This window comes from Saprolegnia parasitica, assembly GCF_000151545.1.
Source record: "Saprolegnia parasitica CBS 223.65 unplaced genomic scaffold supercont2.7, whole genome shotgun sequence".
NCBI lineage: Eukaryota > Oomycota > Saprolegniomycetes > Saprolegniales > Saprolegniaceae > Saprolegnia > Saprolegnia parasitica.
In genome coordinates this window covers 227,529-244,784 of record NW_012156401.1, presented here as the reverse complement: position 1 = coordinate 244,784, position 17,256 = coordinate 227,529, and the positions used below count along the sequence as shown (strand labels likewise).

Here is a 17,256-nt window from a genome sequence, read left to right as displayed (position 1 = left end):
AATCGAGGCAAGTGTCCTTGATGTAGAAGGATTTAGCTGCCTTTCTGAGACATGCGCCGTGCGAGCAGCTCGAGCCTTGCCGTGTCAATGCGAGGACTGCTCTGGATCGGCGGTAGCTCCATCGTGCTTGGTGCGTCGTCGTCGTTATCATTTTCGTCTTCTTCTTCGGAGGTTGGGAGAAGCTCTTCGCACTCAAACTCATCGTCGTCCATGTCGCTATAATCATCTTGCAGCTCTTCGACTTCCATGATCTCGTGTGGGTCGTCGTCGTCCATCAGCATGAGCATCGAAGAGGGGTCAACGTCGGAGAGAAGGCGGGGCCGTGGCGACGGGAGACGGCCGCTAATGCGGCGCTCAAGGGCGGCCAGCGTGCGCTCGGAGGCTTGTGGAAGATGCACACGTGCAGGGTGAGGAGATGCAAACGCAGATTCAGACGTGTCCAAAAACCCATCGTCGTCGTCGTCGTCGTCGTCGTCATCGTCGTCCAGCTCGACTTGCTCAAAATCCATGTCGGAAAGGCTCCCATCGTACGGTGGTTCTGGTTTGGCAGCCTCGTCGTCGTCGTCCGCGTCGTCGTCATCCTCGTCCGACGAAACGAGATCTTCGACCTCAAACTCGCTGTCCTCGTCGTCGCTGGCGAACTGCATGGACGCCCAGTCGCTTGGCGTTGGTATCGCACGCTTGCCCTGGGCAAAGCAAAAACACTTTAGACAAAATTCGGTGGAGCACGAACACTGTACCTTGACAGCCTTGCTCTTCTTCTTGAGCGGCAGCGACGCGGGCCAGTTGTGCTCACAGGTCGAGTCGAGCAAAAGCGACGGCGCTGCGATCGCCCACGGAGAGTAGAAGAGGGCCGGATGCAAATGTTTCTCTAGACACTGCGACGTCGATCTATTTCAAAGCAATTTTCATCGAGTGCCATGGCTGGTCCATCATCGCACACTGCTTCGTCGTTGCTCGCTGCGGTCGCCGGTGGTTCAAACACGCGTGCGTCAGGGGGCAGGTGGCGCGCCGCTTGCTTTTCTTTTTCCTCCAGCTTGCGCTCGAGGGCGCGCTGCCACCGCACAATGTCTCGTTCGCGCGACGTCAGCGTCGCTGTCCCCTCTCGAGGCTCGTCTTGGGTCATCTCGACTTGCATGCGGCCCCATTTCTTGCGAATTTCGCTCCTACAACATGCATCATAGCGACAGCTCGTGCTACATCGATGAAAACGTACCGAGACCGATGGGGCAAGAGCTGCGTGCCAATCTTGGAAAACTTTCGGCGCTCGTCTTCGTCAAACGCGAGCATGCCCCGAAGGATGCGAATTTCTTCTTCAATGAGCCATGGCGCGACGCGGCGCGGCGGGAACGACGAGATGAAGGCCTTGACGGGGTTGGAAGGCGCCTTGGCACTCGACAGGAACCGGTACCTAGCACGCCGCCATCACTAGTATATACATAGTATGTGTCTTGCAGACAACGACGCACCGTGCACGGAGATCGTCCGTGGACTTGGTCGGTAAAAAGTTCTTTTGAATCGTTGTCCAGCTGATTTTAGCGCCCGACCGCTTCACGCCGTGAACGAGCAACCGGTCTTCACTCTCGGTGAAGACCTCCAGGAGTGACTCCTTGGGCTTAAACTTGGCCGGATGCAGAAGGTGGTAATCCAGCGCGCCCAGGTGCGTGCGCAGTCGATCGGTGCGGCTGGTGGCATCCGTCACATGAAGCGTCGAGAATGGGCGAAGCAAGTTGTGGACCTCGTACATGGACGGGTTGACAATCGCAGCGTGGGCAGCGCTGAACGACCGCGTGACGCGCCGGGCGTTGAGCAGCAGCGTCGACGTCGACTCGGACGGGTGCAATTTTGAAACGACCGACTCTTTCCACGCGCGCACGGCTTCGCTGCGGCGCTGGAGGTCGGCCAGCATCGCCGACGTTTCTAGAATCGGCGCGCCGGCGTCGACGGCGCCAAGATCGTCGTCTGGCAGAGCAGCTGGTAGTGCTTGTGCATCTGGGATGCCAACTGCGTGAGCTGCGCCTTCGTCAGCGACCCTTTCCAGTGGCCATTCGGCTGGATCTGGACAAAGGACGACGTCATTGGCTTGGGCCGACTGGCGCTGGGTGGCGCTTCATGGGCCTCGTCGGGCGGCGGCGCCGGGACAAAGTCGAGGTTGGACGAGTCCCAGAGCAGCCCCGAAAGCTCCGACTTGGAGATGCTGTTGGCCATGTCGGCGTGGCGCGACTGCTTGTGCTCGTCGTCGTACTCGTCGTCGCCGTCGTCGTCATGGGGATGGTACTCTTCGTCGTCGTCGTCGCAGAGAAACGAGAGGTCGTCATCGTCCGAGGACGCGTTCGGAAGCAAGGACGTCAGGAAGCGCCGGTAGTTCTCTTCCTCCTTGATCACGTCCATGTCGAGGCCCATGCACGATGGGTCGTCCGCGAGGTCGCCCTCGAGCTGCTCAATGTCGACGTCGACCAGCGAGACCTAGCACATATACAGCCGTCTACCTCGCTTCCTCGAGTGCATCTACCTTGGTCCGCGTCCGAGATGCGATCGACGCGTCCATGCCGGCCGCCGGTACGAGCTCCCGTGGACTGTTCATCGTCTGCCCGGCATGGAAACCCGTTATCCGGATTTGCCCGTCCCGTATCCGGATCCGAATCGAAAATGGCGCCAACGCTGGCTCGAGAGCTGGTAGAAGGTAGTCGCAGCACGACGCCGAGTCTGTGCATAGGCCATGGCAAGGCCGAGCCAGCTGCCTCGGATCGACGATGCTCTCTCGGAGCTTCTCTCGGGTGCTAGGACCGTCTTGGCGCCACAAGGACGGTTCGCAGGACACGTCACACGCTGAGTTAACCGCGTGTTAGTTAACCAACCATCCCTAGCGACCACACCGTCCGCACACTGATGCTGAGCGGTGCGAAGGGCGAAGTCGCCGACGGTGGCAAGGGCGCGGGGTGGACGCAGCTGCGTTGACGTTCCCCGCTGGGCGCGAACGTTGATGGCAACTTGGTAGCTCACATAGATTACCCACCCGCACGGATTGACCATCCCTTTCTTCATGACGCTGGCGTCGCCGAGGAAAATGGTTGTGGATACTGCCGGATGTACATGCCCTTGATCATGACGCAGCATGTGCTTGCAGTTCTGCGTACAGGTCAAGTTATTTGCTCAACGACATCGCCTCTACATGTAGGTCTAGGTCTAGCTTCTTGTAGCACGTCTAATACACTCACTCTTCATTCCCCTTGAGCACCTGTCTTCCACCACCCTCGGTGTTGAGGCCTTCTTCGACTGCGCACCAAGGGTGGTGGGAGACAGGTGCTCAAGAGGCGTGGAAATGAAGAGTGAGTGAATTACACGTACCTACAAGAAGCGAAACCTAGACCTAAGTAGGGACGGCGTTGTTGAGCTTCAACTTGAACTGCAAGCAGAACTGCAAGTCCGTGCTGCGTAGACGTCGTGGGCACTAACCACAACACTCGGTGCGCAGACGAAGCAGGTCTTAACAGGGTACTGTATGAGCCTTACGCAAGAGCAGGTTGTGCGCCTCGCCCCCGGCGGCGCCAACTTCCGTCAATGGTACACGGCTCTCAAAGCCGAGATTTACAAAGATGGCGGCCGCCGCTACTTGCTCGCGACCGACCGTCTCGAGATCCCCGACTACGACCTCGACCGCGACTTGTACTACGCCAGCCTCATCGGCTCCTTGGTCGACGACACGCAACTCAAGTACGTCGAAGTCTCGCGCGCCGACGAGCAGCACCCGACCCGCGTCTTTACCAACTACGCGCTACTCGGGCTGCGCAACGTGTGCGCCGGCACGCTCGCGGACCGCATGGCTCTACGCGGTGAGCTTGGTGCCTTCGCCTGGGACGAAGCGACGGATTACGACACCAACGCCGGTCGATTTCAGCGCCTCCTCGCACGCCTCGAAGCAGCCAACGACACGACGTCGGAAGCCGACCGGATTCTCGATTTTCTGCACCGCGTTCCGCATCGCTTCTTCACGACCGAGGTCAACGCGATCCTCACGGCGCTCACGTATGATCCTGAGCGCTACCAAACGCTGGACAGCGTCGTGCAGCAGATCCGCGAGTACGCCAAGCGCGAGAGCCAAGCCAACGGCCGCGCAAGCTCGACTGCAGCCCAGCACGGCAACGCAGCGTTTCAGACCTCGAGCGAGCGTGCCTGTCACTACTGCCATAGCCCGGGCCACATTGCACGCGACTGTCGCAACAAGCAGGCGGACATCAAGCGAGGCGTCGTCCAAGAAGCTCGTTTACCACGCGACCGCTTTGCGCGGCCACGTAAGAGCGGCAGAGCTCGTCGAGACCCAGCCAACCAAGCTCGTCGTGTCGCAGCCTCGCAGTTTCTTGCCAATGAAGCGCCACACGACGGCACGATCTCGACAGCCGCCAGCGTCCTAAGCGCGCCGCCTCCGCACCTCGTACTCGACAGCGGTGCGTCGTCGCATATGACAAACGATCTCTCTCTCCTCCACGATGTTCACCCGGTGCAACGTACGGTTCACATGACCGACGGACATATCGTTCACGTCACGCAGGCCGGCACGCTGCGCGTACGCGGACCACACAACACCGCCGCCTTTAGTGAAACGCTGCATGTCTCGACTATGACCAACACACGGCTGTCCGTTGCCCGCATCATCGCGTCACCGTCGCGTCCGATTGTGGTATTTTCCAACGACGCCGCCGCCATCTCGATCAACGGCAAGTTTTCACTGCGCGCTCGTCAGCGCACCGACCAGTTGTTTTACGTCGAAGGACAGATCGAGTTGCCCGCCGCGCTGGCCCAAGACATCGGCTCTGCAAGTAGGTTTAGGTCTAGCTTCTTGCAGCACGTCTAATTCACTCACTCTGCATTTCAACGTCTTTTTGAGCACCTGTCTTCGACCACCTTAGGTGCGCAAACGAAGCTCGTCTCAACAAAGATGGTGCTCGTACCACGCACGCGGAGCTGGCCATCGCTGCACCGGCGCTCGTTGCGCGAGGCGTGTAGCAGCTACCACCATAGTGATTCGTCCCTGCCACGTGCGTCATCGTCCACTGCGATACAATCAGTGGCCTTTGCATCCGGCACGACCCGCGTCGAGTTGGCTTGCGACAGCATCAAATGGACGGTGGTTGGACACTGGCTTGGTCGGCGACGCTGGGGTACCACGACGTGTTGCTGTCACGATCCGTCCAGTGCGCACGTCGCCCTGCCGCGTGACTGCGGATTGTTGAGATAGACCGCGAGGCCGTAGTTGGTGGTGCCGGGCTAAAGTCGGTGATCTGGTGGTACTCATAGCGCCGAACCCAAAAAGCGGGGTCGGGACTCGTTTACGGTCCCGATCGCCGCGATAGAAAGTGCGGAGGTCGCTCGCGCTCGGCGATCCATGCAAGTACGCGACCATCGACGGGTGGTCGAGCGTCAGCATCACTTCGGCCGTGTCAAACAGCGAGCCGCCCACGTTCACCCGCGTCGACGCGTCTTGCATCACGACAGTTGACGACATTGAAGACAAGTCATTGCGATACGCCGCATGCTAAATGCTCCTCCTTGTGTCAAATCGTGTTTACAGTCACCAGTCTACGGAAGAAAATGCGAGCCCTGGCTCTTACCCTTTCCTCGTACTACGCTGCGCCGTTCGACGGGAGCAAACCCATCGAGCGCAGCACCATCTCTGCTCGCTTTCGTTTGCTCGTGGTTGCAACGTCCTTGGCTGTGACGTCGTCCAAAAAGATATCACCGACAAACGAGAGCACGTGGTGTCGGGCGACGGCCGGAAGCGTCGCCAAGCGCGTGCCTTGGATCGTACTGTCGAAAAACTGGTTTCTTGCTGCGGAAACACTTCGGCCGTCGACAACAGCGCGTCGACGTCGCGCGAGACGAGATGCCACGTCAGCACTTTGCAGTGGCCTCGCACATTCGCGTCCAATGGTGTCAGCACGAACCGATAGGCGGCAGCACACTGGACGATCAGCACTCGAGACGCATGCGCCGTCACATGGCCCGTCACTTGAGTTTGGACAATTTCACGGTCCGGGCAATGTACCTAATACAGGTATTGTCCATGAGCGATTGCACATATTGTCATATATTGTGTCGACCTCGATACTGGGATCACGTGGACTCGGACACGTCCGCGCGTATGCAAAGGTCTCTGCCAACTCGACTCGCACCGCGACATTGACTACGTCGTAGAAGACGAGCGCCGTGTGACTGACGCCTTCGTTGACCGCTCCGGTGGCTCGCTGCCACGGCGTCACAACCGGCGTCGTCGTCGTGCGGTAGCCCAGGACGCTGCAGTAGACTTGACGGCGCGACGGCGGGCCATGCACCGAACACGTTGAAATCGGCTGGAACTTGAAGCCTTTGGCGCGCGGCAGCTCGGGTGGCACCGCTGCTTGAACCGTGGCGCGGCTCGCGGCTTTTTTCGAGAGCTGGATCCGGGGCCGCGAGTCCTCGACGTGAAAGCTCTCGGCGCGGTTCAAGAGCGGCAGCACCAACGAAAGCGAGTCCGAGAGCGTCTCGTACAGTGCTGTCATGGCGACGGGAATGTTGTTGAGATAACTCTCAAGCGTCACACGCCCCGTCACCGCGTCCCATGTCACTGGCGTCGGCAAAAACTGCTCCAAAGCGCATGTGACAGAGGACCACTCGCTCGCGTCGACGCGCGACGATGACGCCTTCGCAGTGGGCACACCGAGTCGCCCGGCATGCTGCGTCGCGGAATACAGCGTGCGGTCATAGACCACGCCGTACCGTGCTAGGTCGACGACGTCGAGGCGCGGACCGTCCCATTGCGCAGCCGCTTCGAGCGGTGCGAGATGGTGCGTCAACGCGGCGTGTACCGCTGCGACCTTCGGGTCGTCCATGAAGAAAACACCGCGTGTCGTCGTGGCCGTCATCCCAAAGAGCTTCTGCGATTTGCGAAAATGGACTTCGGCGCGAAGTAAGGCGAGACCGTCGCGCGTCAAGCCCGTCGTTGGCAGCGGCGACGTTGGGTCGTCGAGCGTCGACGAGAGCGCCATCATGTACTGCAGCTCGAGTTGAGCATACGCCGTAAGGCCTTCGTACGCAGCGTGGCCCAGCGACCACACGTTGGTTCTCGGACGCGCCGGGTGAAAGTAAATGGCCTCGATTGGAAGCTTGGGTGGCGCGGGAAAACCGGCGCGGACCAACACAACTGCGATCGCCCGTTGCTGGGATTGAAGCGCGATATCAAGCGCGGACTTGCCGTTCTAGTACAAAAGTACATTTGAGATTTGAGATTCAGATTCAGCAATGTACGTGGCGCTCAGAAGTTGCATCGGTGGTGACGGACGCAAGGAGGCGGACGCTCTCCGTGTGCTCGCCCCGACATGCGAGATACAGCGGCGAGACGCCCTTCGAAACGCAATACCGTGTCGTCAGTAAGTAAGACATACCACCTTGCCGGTACCTCGTTGCACTGATTCGGGTCCGCGGCAAGACGAAGCATCAGTGCGACGCGCTCCGCGTCATGGACGGCATGCGCCAAGAAGGGCTACGACCACAATCACTGTCGCGCCACCTCATCTTACAAAAATGGACGACAACCTTGGATGTCATGTTGGCTTTGGATGCGATCAGCTCTAGAGACTCGAGTTGGACGCAGTCGTCGCCGATTGCCAGCGCGAGGGCATCGTTGTAAAACTAGACCAGAATATCTCGGACTAGAGTCGTTGACGACATTGTGCTACCTCTTGAGGCATGTCGCTGCCATGGGTTAAAAGCGCTTCGATCGTCGACGGTTCTGGGATTGTTTGAATCGCTGTACGCAATGCGCAAACTTGGCCCGAAAAGCCCGCCTACAGTCGTGTACTCATGAGCGGTCTTTTACCAAAGACAATGATATGGAGCAACCTCGTCGACGTCGTTGACGTTGGCCAAGGGTGCGAGGAAGCGGGCCCCTTTTTGGTCGCCTCGTTGGAGCAAGAATGTGAGCAGCGGCACGTTCTCTGGCTATATATGTCCAAGTGGGGTTAGGGTCCTCGCGCCACATGACAAGGTAATGATGTAGCACGTACGTGGCAAAGAACGTTGGGGTTGCCACCGAGCTCTATGTACAACTGCAAGAGCGACAGGTCGCGCGGCAAGAGCTCCGCTTCCTATAGCACATTTCATTTATGAAAATTAGACCAATAATCAAATATAGAGATGACGGTACAATGTCTTCTGCGCGTAGACCGAAAGGCACGAGCAACCGGACGCGGTCGATATTGGGCACCAACCAAAAGACAATGTGTTTGGCATTCTAAAATCACACAATTCTTCACTCACCGCACTCAAGATAGAAAACCTACCGAAGCCGTCAACGCGCCGGCATGAAGGAGCACGGTGGCCATGGCAGCAATGTCAATGTCGTCGTCGAGCGCACTGAGGGCCGTGAGTGGCGTTGATTTGTCCTAGGGATTCCAGTCACATCGTTTCAGATCATTTTTGCGTACCTCCATCGAGTACAGAACGTCGGCACCCGCCGCGACAAGATGGACAATAACGTCATGCAAACCGTGATAGCAAGCTCCGTACAATGGACATGGTGCCTCCTACATCCCCATGGGGAAAGTGTCAAACAAAGGATCGATTTAAGACACGAACGTGTGTGGGGCCGTTGGGACTGGCACCGAGCTCGAGCAGCATCAGCGCGGCCTCTTGGTTCTTCTCCATAATGGCAGCGTACAGTGGCGTCCAGGCATTCTAGCAGAGAATGAGCCGATATAGAAATCGGTATGCATCGCTACATTGTTTAATAGGTCAACGGAAGGCACGCGCGCCGCAAGCAGCCGCAAGCCAACAAGGTTTCCGTGAGCAGCAGCAAGGTGCAGTGCCGTGGAGCCCGACTACAGTAACGGCTGAAGTGACAACCTTGTGGACAGGATTTGATTGTACGTCGTCGAGTGCGCCGCGCACATCCATCGTGTCTGGAACTTTGGCGCCCGCATCGAGGTCCTTGAGCCACGTTAGCACTGCGTTCTAGACGCATGTAGTACACTCTCAATGGATGCCGCTTCCAAGGGGGTCCTCGTACCTTGCGGTCTTGCTGCCGCTCGTCGTCGTTTGAGCTGTCCATCGCAAAAGGCAAAGTGGGAAAGGCGCCAACATCTTTTGATTGGCGGTTACATGTGTCCCGTCTTATGATTGGCGGAGACATGTGTGCAGCACGTTGTCGCGCCACGTGGGAGACCATCCGCCACCGTCCTAGTGTTTTAAACAATACAGTCCAGTCATTCTATTGCACGACCCCTACAAAGTTACGTCTACAGGATCCATCGTGATCATCCGTGTGATCAGTCGATTGTGGCCACACTAGGAGTGTAGTGCGGGCTGCGATCGCTCTTTTTACCGATCTGCAGACGCGCGATTGATCGATTCGACCATACTAGAAACAGTTACCCAGCGTTCTTTACGTCGAGGATGCTGGTCGAGCGAATCGAGTACTTTTGCTACTGGACGTGTCGATCGAACGGGTGTCGCAGTGACCGACTGCAAGAATATTCACATGCCTACTCAAACCTTGTACGTCAGTGGGGCTCTACTTGTACTACTACCTCGGATGATAATAGTTGGCCCCAAGTGCTTGCCCCCAATTGCGCTGCTTGGCATACAACCAGCGCCCTGTTAATGGCACACGCACACGGTCCTTCCTGCATCGTACCACAGAGTAGTTCTCTGCACATTCCATAAAGCTGGCATATCTCCCTGACAAGAGACATCTAAATACGACTGTACATCGATACGAGGTGTCGGTAGTCCTATGGTCCAAATGTAGTTTCATTCGGGAACGGCCATCGTCATCTGCGTCGTCGTCGATCGATTTGCCCGCAGCGTGCGAAGACGCTGCGGCGACGCCTATAGGACGCCATCAGCTGCATTGCCGAGTCGATCTCTAGAGTACCATGTCGGCAGGCGTCACGTCCGGCACGCGCGACACTTGTGGCGTCCTCTACACCTCTTCCTCAGCCGCCATCACGATCCCATCCCATTTGACGCACCTCCATGGACGAGCAAGACGACGTGGTCGGTACACTGCTTCGCTTGGGGATAAAGACAACGCCGTCATCGTCATTGTCGTCATCGCCGTTCATGACGTTGTCTGTGTCGTCATTCGCGCGCGCATCCGGCTCGAGAAAGTGGCGCCAAATGCCATACACAACGAGGGACGACAGCAGCACAACACTCAGCACGTAGTAGTCGTTGGCATCCCACGCCGTCGACGGCAGCGGCTCTGACGGCGTTGGTGGCGCTTGCGTCCTAACTTCCTTCTCGGCGAGAAGCGTCACATTCAGTGCGTGCACTTGGTTGGACCAGTGCGCCATATCGTCGGCCAAAGCGTCGCTGTGGCGTGCACGGTCTGTGTACGTCTTAACAGCCGACTGGAGCGTGGCGCGACTCGTGTCGACCTCGTGGGCGATCGCCGTGACGATCTCGGGCAGCGACGGTGTCTCTGGGAGCGTCGCCACGTCGCGCGCATGCGCCTCCACCGACGCAGTGATGGTCGCTCGGAAGGCCTCGACGGCGGCGCCGAGGGCGGCGTGGATCTCAGTCGCCGTCGCCTCGTTGACGGCAACGATCTCGGCGCGCGCCGACGCCTGCTGCTCGACAAGCGCGGTGGACGTTGACGTCCACTCGCTCGTCCACGCATCCAACTGAGCACGCGTCGAGGACGCGACCGACGAAGCTTTGGTGTTGAGCTCCACAGCATACTGCGCGACGTCGGACGCATCGTGAAAGAGCTGCTCGACGCGCATGCGCAACATGGTGCCACACTGTTCTTGGTACTGGAGCGAGACAACACCAAGGCCAAGGCACAGCACCGAGAGCAGGATGCGGGCAAGGACCTCGCGTATCGACATGGAGGATGGTTGCCGCGGTGCGTCCTTGAGCAAGGAGGCGGTCGTCGTCTCGGTGCTAAATGCCTCGGTCGCAGGCAAGGACGGCGTCGCCGGCTTGTCCACGGTGTGCACGACCGGCGGCAAGACAGGCGGCAAGACAGGCTCTGGCACAGGACCCGCAGTCTCCGTGTCCGTATCGTTGTAAAGTGCAGTCGGGCTTTCGTCGCTGGTAACCGAGCGTTGGTTGTTGTCGTCACTGCTGTCGTCTTCGGGCGAGTCAAAGTTTAGCTTGATCGCAACCTTCTTGCGGCTCGGTGGCGTCGGCGGCAAGTCGTCGAACGCGTCCGATGCCGATGGCTTGGACGTGCTCCTCTGGAGGTGCGCTCGGCCTTTCGCCGACTTGCGCGGCGCAGCAAACAAGTTGTGTCGTGCCTTGGGCGTCCGCTTGCCCTTGGATCGTGCGTGCACGGGCGGGCTCTCGAACGTGGCCGTGATTGACGATGGCGCCTCCGTGTCGACCGCAGTGTTGTTGTTGTTGGCCTCGGCGGGCGGCGGCGCATGGGCGGCCAAGAACGCCTTGTAGGTCGCCGAGAGCCGGTCGTCGTGCTTGCGGCGAATGACCGCCGGGTCGTCGGGCTTGAACGAGCTCTTGATCTTGAGCGGTACGTCCGTGATCAGCGGCTTGGCGCCGAGCCCGTCCTTGCGTGCGCGCCACGCGAGAAACTGCTCAATGCGCGATGCCGCCGCTGCGCTGCTAGCCGACGCTTCTGGGCGCGGCGCCTCCATGGCTTCGGCCGCAGGAGGTGGCGTCGCGCTGGCGTCTGGCGGTTGGTCGGGCGTCCGGCCCTCGGTCGCGCCCTTGTAGCGAAGCGTCTCTTCCCACGGCTTGCCGCTCATCCGTGCTTGTCTACTCCCCCGACTTTTAGCCAATCGCCTGCCATCTGATTTTATTTGCACCAATGGCCTTCGAGTATTGGTTTTGGCCAATAAAACATGCTCCTCGATCCCGATACAAAACCCAAGTATGCGTGCACGACGGTTGCCCATCACTCGAAGGACCTGCGTTGTCTTTGCACAGGATCCCAGACATGTTGTCCAGTCGACGACGCCCTAATGTCCAATAAGGCCACTTTTAATATACCAAAAAGCCATTAAAGCCCATACCCCAATACTCCAACACTCCAATTCGTTGATTGCCGGAAAACAGTGTCTTGCATTGTCGAAATGTCGAAATGATAGCAGAATATGAATCTTCTGGCGGCGATACCCCGACTGGAGTACAGGCAGCAACGCTCAAGCAACGTCCTCTGTCACGCTTGAGAGGACGTAGTGCATGCTAATATAGTTGTACTGTGTTGTCGGCGCACTGAGTCACACCTGCGCTGCGATCCATACTGGTGCTCACGTGCATTTCAATCCACTGTTAAAAACGCTGTTCCAACTCAAACAGCGGTTTTCTTCTCACAAGTGGTATAACACTTCTTCGACGTTATACGACGAGTGTTACAACGTAGAAATACGATCTTTTGAAGAGCCATGAGCAGCATGGACGAGGTCTGGGCCGCGATGAAGCGCGAGAACGACGTCCGCCCCGTGGCCTTCCGCGCCAAGCCCCCGAAAGATGCTCCGAGCACGAAGGCCAAGAAGGCCAAGAAGCCGCTTACGGCCATGGCGATGGCGAAAGAAGATGCAGCTCGGTCCATCGAGGTCACGACGGCCGACGAGACAAGCCGTGACGGCGACCTCGACGAGCTCGGCGACGACGTGGCCGCCATGACGCTCACGGCCGACGACATCCTCATCAAACACCAGCGCGATCTCAACTGCCTCAGCGACGAGCAACAAGGCGTGCGCAAGCGGGCGATATCGGTGCTATCGGCCGTCGTCGCGGCCGCGCCGCCCTCAATCCTCCCCGCACTCTTCCCGTCCTTTGCCAAGCCGCTCTTCAAGCGCTTCAACGATCCCGTCGAGAAGGTGCGCGATACGAGCATCCAGCTCACGACCACGTTCCTCTTACACCACGACAACCTGCTTCCGATCCTGCCGTACCTCATGCCAGCCGTCGTCACGCGCCTCGGTAGTCCATGGAGCTTTGACGAAAAGCTCCAAGTGTTTATCGCGAGCGAGACACTGCGAGCTGCCCACGAGCGCGGTCGCATCTTCGTCCCCGAGGCTGACGTCGGCCCGTACAAGAAGCCACGCGAACCCTCCGAGGAAGTCCGCGGTCACTTGATCACGCTCCTGCACACGCTGCTCGAGGTGCTCTTTGCACAGCAAGCGTCGTCGCTTCTCAACGCGTACGTCTACGACATCCTCTGTGTTCTCGTCCTCGGCGTCCACGACCACTGCCCGGACGTTGCGATCCGCTCGTGTGACGCGCTGGTGCCCCTGTCGCACAACATGGTCTCGGTGCTTAAGCACTTTAGCGTCGCGTTGGTTCGCGCGTGCAAGCACTTGCTCGAACACCGCATGGCGCGTGTCCGCGTCGCCGCCATGCGCTGCATCCGAGACCTCGTCATGGTGCCCAACGTCGAGAAATGCAAGGGCAGTGGCACCGAAGCGATCGCCGACCTTGTCGCGTACCAAGACGAAAACATCATCCCGGTCTCGGCCTTTTACACGCACGAGGTCAAGGTCAATGTCTTCGCCAAGCTCGACCAAGACGCCAACGTTAGCGTCCGACGCGCGTTCTACGAGACCATCATGGCGTGGCTCACGCACCTCCCGGACCGGTACGACCACGAGCCGCGACTCATGCCCTACTTGCTAAGGTCCATTTTTCTTTCCTTATCCGTGTGCACAAGCTCACATGGAAAGGCTAGTGCGGTTGCGGACGAGTGCGCCGAGATCTCACAACTAGCCATGGCGACGATCGAGGCTTTGGGCAAGCGCTATGCCTTGGAACACCCGGACGATGTCTCGCCTCGACGCGGTGTGGGCGTAGGACGCTAAATGCTGCGGCTAGGTGATTGAACGAACGCAGTACGCCGTGGACGGCAGTGCCTTTTGCAACTTTGAGGCGCCGTACCCATCGCCCTTTCCCGGCCGCCCGAGCCTTGGGACGCGCTTGTACATTCGCGGTCGTTGCCGTCGGTTCATCAACGTACGCCTGTCTGCACGATCGATCGATGATGCCATCGTGGCGTATAGACGCTGCTGCGAGAACTCTCGCATTGGCAAGGCCCCAGCGGATGCATGCCGCGCGACTGCTGCTGTGCCTTCTCGTCTACTGCGAAGACACGATCACGGTCGACTTGCACCACTTGGTGGCGCATTTGACGGCGAATTGGCACGATGTGGAGATTGCACCGACATTACGCATCGTGGGCGAGTGCTGCGGACGCTTTGCGCAGCCGTCGACCTATGTGCCACTGCTGTTGCCGTACTTGCGTGGCGAGACGCCTGTCTTGCGCCATCAGCCCGCGATGGAGCTGCTTGTGACGATGATCCAAGGCACGAGTCCCATGGGCTGTCGTCAGCTGCTGTGTCAACTGCCCGTCTTGACGGAAACGCTCTTGGATCCATTCCTTTTCGAGTCCAAGGACCCACAAGTCCGAGACAAGCTTGGCACGCTGGTCGCAGCGGTCGTGACGCTGCTTGACGGTACGCAGACTGCAGGCGACCGAGGGATGACGTATCTGTCTAGGGCCCTGGAACTCCCGCACGGAGAGTTGTTTCGAGTACCAAGGTCGTTTGATTTCCAAAGGTCTGGTCTACGAACGCCTCCATTCGATGCTGCTGGTGCTGCCCGTTCCTCCCACGTACGGTATCTTAAATTGTCCATCGTATTTGGAGAGGACTTCGTAGGGCTCTCGAGACGCTTCGCGAGATTGCGGGCCAGAATGTGTTGCTCGGGCCGACCATGGACCTCGCCAGCACGTGCTAGCGTCGTAATTTGATTCATTCTATCTTCTCGAATGCAGAAACAGTGTATCGTTTGTTGACGGCATGCTCATGATGTGTTTCGAGCTTGGGTAGACTGACAATGCATACTCGTATCTGTGTTGACAAAAGTTTAAACGAGCGACCCCTATTTGCTTTGGAGATAGTCGTCGAGGATCAGTTCTTGCGCCGCAGTGAGTGGACCTTGCTTGCGCAGCTTTCCTAGCGTTTGCTGGAACGTGGCGTTCGTACGACGTGTCGACGCAATGGCATCGGCGGCCTCAAATCTGCAGGTCCCAATGGTCAGCAAGAGCAAGCAAGCAGCGGCCTCGTCGTAGTAGTCAACATCACTTTTGTGGAGTTGCAGCGCGTAGTCGAGGTAGGCGTCGTGCAGTGGGCGTGGCAGCGGCGTCGCACGCAGTGACCACAAGGCAACCGGTAGCCCGCGTTCGTATTTGAATCGTTGCACGAGCGGTGCCACGTCGATCGTCATGACGACGATATTGTCGACGACATCGGCCGGCAGACGCGCCGACAAAAGAGCGCGCGTACTCGGCGCCAGGTTGTTTTCATAGAGCCACCCCGCGAGCTGGATACCGTCCACAGGCATTCCATTCCATTTCAGTGCGCTGGTCCACCAACGAGATGCCATCTCGTACACGTCGCGCTCACACGACGGCGTGTCAGCACGGATGCCTTCAAGGACCTTGCGCCAGAACGAACCGGACGTCTGAACGTCCAGGCGGCTAAAAGCGTCCGTCATGGCCGGCAAGCCAAAGCGGCGGACGACCGAGACCACCCACGGCACGATAGCGACATCGTGCTCGTCCCATCGCATGCCGCTCAGATAGTCCGCCATGAGCGCGCGGTCGCCATAGTCAAAGAGGACGTTTGCCATGGCCAACCGACTCGAGCGATTGAGCTGCGCCGGACCGGGCTCGGCACCAGTGAAGAAGCGCACAGCGGCTTCAAAGAGCGCTTGGGTAGACCCGAACCCAAAGTCGTCCGAGCACGACCCGTCGACGTGATCACGCAGCAAAGCGACGGTGCGTACAAGACCGAGCAGCGACAAGCGGAGCGCTTTGGGCCAAAAGACAAGGCAGACTGGGACTGGACGATTGTCCTCATCGTCACTGTCGCTCGCGTCGTCATCGTCACTGTCGCTCGCGTCGTCATCGGCAATGTCGCTCGCGTCGTCATCGGCAATGTCGATCGTGTCTTCCTCGATAAAGTACGCGATCGGGCGGAAGGGCCACGCGGTTTGGAGACGCGATGGCGTCACGCACTGCGGATGGAAGACGTCGGGTAGCTTCCGCATGGTCTTCCCGCGGTCCGAGCCATCGTTCTTTACCCATCGGCCATCGGTTGTCCCCGTTGGCGGGATCCAACGATGGCTCGTCGTCGCATCGTTCACCGTGATGAACGCCATGTCAAAGATTTCCGCCGCAAGAAGCCATTCGACGACCGCCTTGTCACGACCCGTCAGCGTCGCATACTGTGGCGCGGTGGTCCGCGTTTCAAGCTCAACGTGGACGACGCAGTACTCTTGGTCGACCAGCATCTCGATCGCGTCGTCAATGTCGGCCTTGGACGGCAGCGGCGGTGGCACCAAGCGCAAGCCGTACATGTATCTGCTGGCATAGTCCTCGTAGCTCACGCGGTGCACAAAGATGCCGCGGGTGCCCCATGTGATCGGTGCGACCGAGACGTGACACGTGTTGAAGAAGACGACGGAGTGTCCGCCACGTGCCTCGTACGTCGTTGTCTGGTCTTCGTACGTGATGGTGACGGCACCGCCAATGCAGTCGGACGGCACAAAGTAGAGCAGCGTCGCAAACGTTCCCGGTGTCGAAGCAGGAGTCGGCACCAGAGCCGATGCCGACCCGACGGCATCGATCGCGAAATGCGCAAAGTCGTAGACGTGTCCCGCGGAGGGCTTCAATCCATAAACAGTGTTGTTCCGAGAATATTTCTTGTGGTCGAGGTAGAGGCTCGAAGAGATGGCCGACGGCGGGAGGAAGAGCGTCGCTTTGTCGGGGCTTGCTTCCAGCAAGGACGCCGCCTGCGCAGGCGCGAGCGGCCAGACGACGTCGACGCCATGGATTGCCATACGCTCGGAGCCATCGTACCACAGATCTTCTTTCTCGTCGTGGTAGCAGTGAGGTACCATGACAACCTCCACGAGGCTGCGGAGATTGCCGCTCGTGTCGGACATGCGCGATAATGCAAACTGACATGACAGCTTAATGATGTCATATCAAAGCATCATTACACACTGTAGATTGTAATGCTACTTGCTGTATAAAACAGTGAAGAAAACAAGGAATGCTGTACATTTGTGTACCGGCTCCATCGTGTGAGTGATGGTGCAGGTATAGAGTGCTGGTTCTCTTCAAAGGTCGGAACGTGTGCGCATCCTGCCTCTCCCCGCTCGACTCGCTGCGGCTTTCCGTGCGGCGCAGCGCGCTCCGACCAAAAACACAAACCGTCGAGGCATGACATTTGTCGCCTCTTGCAATTGCCAGTGAGG

General features: G+C 58.7%; 8 protein-coding genes across 8 annotated transcripts; 2 read left to right on the top strand and 6 right to left on the bottom strand.

The window, feature by feature from the left end:
• Positions 1-32: 32 nt before the first annotated feature.
• On the bottom strand, positions 33-1,909 carry SPRG_02788 (hypothetical protein; the record flags this gene model as incomplete). The annotated part of the gene is made up of 5 exons (XM_012341375.1): positions 33-686; positions 741-891; positions 942-1,166; positions 1,217-1,411; positions 1,470-1,909. The coding sequence occupies 5 exons, from the start codon at positions 1,907-1,909 to the stop codon at positions 33-35; spliced, it is 1,665 nt and encodes a 554-aa protein (XP_012196765.1).
• Positions 1,910-1,920: 11 nt separating this feature from the next.
• Positions 1,921-2,584, bottom strand: SPRG_02787 (hypothetical protein; the record flags this gene model as incomplete). Its single annotated transcript, XM_012341374.1, has 2 exons — positions 1,921-2,466; positions 2,513-2,584. The coding sequence occupies 2 exons, from the start codon at positions 2,582-2,584 to the stop codon at positions 1,921-1,923; spliced, it is 618 nt and encodes a 205-aa protein (XP_012196764.1).
• Positions 2,585-3,502: 918 nt separating this feature from the next.
• Positions 3,503-4,574, top strand: SPRG_02786 (hypothetical protein; the record flags this gene model as incomplete). Its single annotated transcript, XM_012341373.1, has 2 exons — positions 3,503-4,169; positions 4,192-4,574. The coding sequence occupies 2 exons, from the start codon at positions 3,503-3,505 to the stop codon at positions 4,410-4,412; spliced, it is 888 nt and encodes a 295-aa protein (XP_012196763.1). The 3' UTR covers positions 4,413-4,574.
• Positions 4,575-5,178: 604 nt separating this feature from the next.
• On the bottom strand, positions 5,179-5,485 carry SPRG_02785 (hypothetical protein; the record flags this gene model as incomplete). The annotated part of the gene is made up of 2 exons (XM_012341372.1): positions 5,179-5,265; positions 5,324-5,485. The coding sequence occupies 2 exons, from the start codon at positions 5,483-5,485 to the stop codon at positions 5,179-5,181; spliced, it is 249 nt and encodes an 82-aa protein (XP_012196762.1).
• A 558-nt stretch (positions 5,486-6,043) lies between these two features.
• Positions 6,044-7,022, bottom strand: SPRG_02784 (hypothetical protein; the record flags this gene model as incomplete). Its single annotated transcript, XM_012341371.1, has 2 exons — positions 6,044-6,098; positions 6,130-7,022. The coding sequence occupies 2 exons, from the start codon at positions 7,020-7,022 to the stop codon at positions 6,044-6,046; spliced, it is 948 nt and encodes a 315-aa protein (XP_012196761.1).
• Positions 7,023-9,651: 2,629 nt separating this feature from the next.
• Positions 9,652-11,762, bottom strand: SPRG_02783 (hypothetical protein). The gene is made up of 3 exons (XM_012341370.1): positions 10,005-11,762; positions 9,908-9,955; positions 9,652-9,861 (listed from the first exon to the last, which is right to left on the bottom strand). The coding sequence occupies exons 1-3, from the start codon at positions 11,739-11,741 to the stop codon at positions 9,784-9,786; spliced, it is 1,863 nt and encodes a 620-aa protein (XP_012196760.1). The 5' UTR covers positions 11,742-11,762; the 3' UTR covers positions 9,652-9,783.
• A 599-nt stretch (positions 11,763-12,361) lies between these two features.
• SPRG_02782 (hypothetical protein) lies at positions 12,362-14,792 on the top strand. The gene is made up of 6 exons (XM_012341369.1): positions 12,362-13,615; positions 13,667-13,760; positions 13,810-13,947; positions 13,995-14,447; positions 14,491-14,605; positions 14,652-14,792. Exons 1-4 carry the CDS (start codon positions 12,381-12,383, stop codon positions 14,121-14,123), a joined length of 1,596 nt encoding a protein of 531 aa, XP_012196759.1. The 5' UTR covers positions 12,362-12,380; the 3' UTR covers positions 14,124-14,447; positions 14,491-14,605; positions 14,652-14,792.
• Positions 14,793-14,818: 26 nt separating this feature from the next.
• SPRG_02781 (hypothetical protein) lies at positions 14,819-16,948 on the bottom strand. Its single transcript, XM_012341368.1, has one exon. The coding sequence runs from the start codon at positions 16,939-16,941 to the stop codon at positions 14,875-14,877; it is 2,067 nt and encodes a 688-aa protein (XP_012196758.1). The 5' UTR covers positions 16,942-16,948; the 3' UTR covers positions 14,819-14,874.
• Positions 16,949-17,256: the final 308 nt, after the last annotated feature.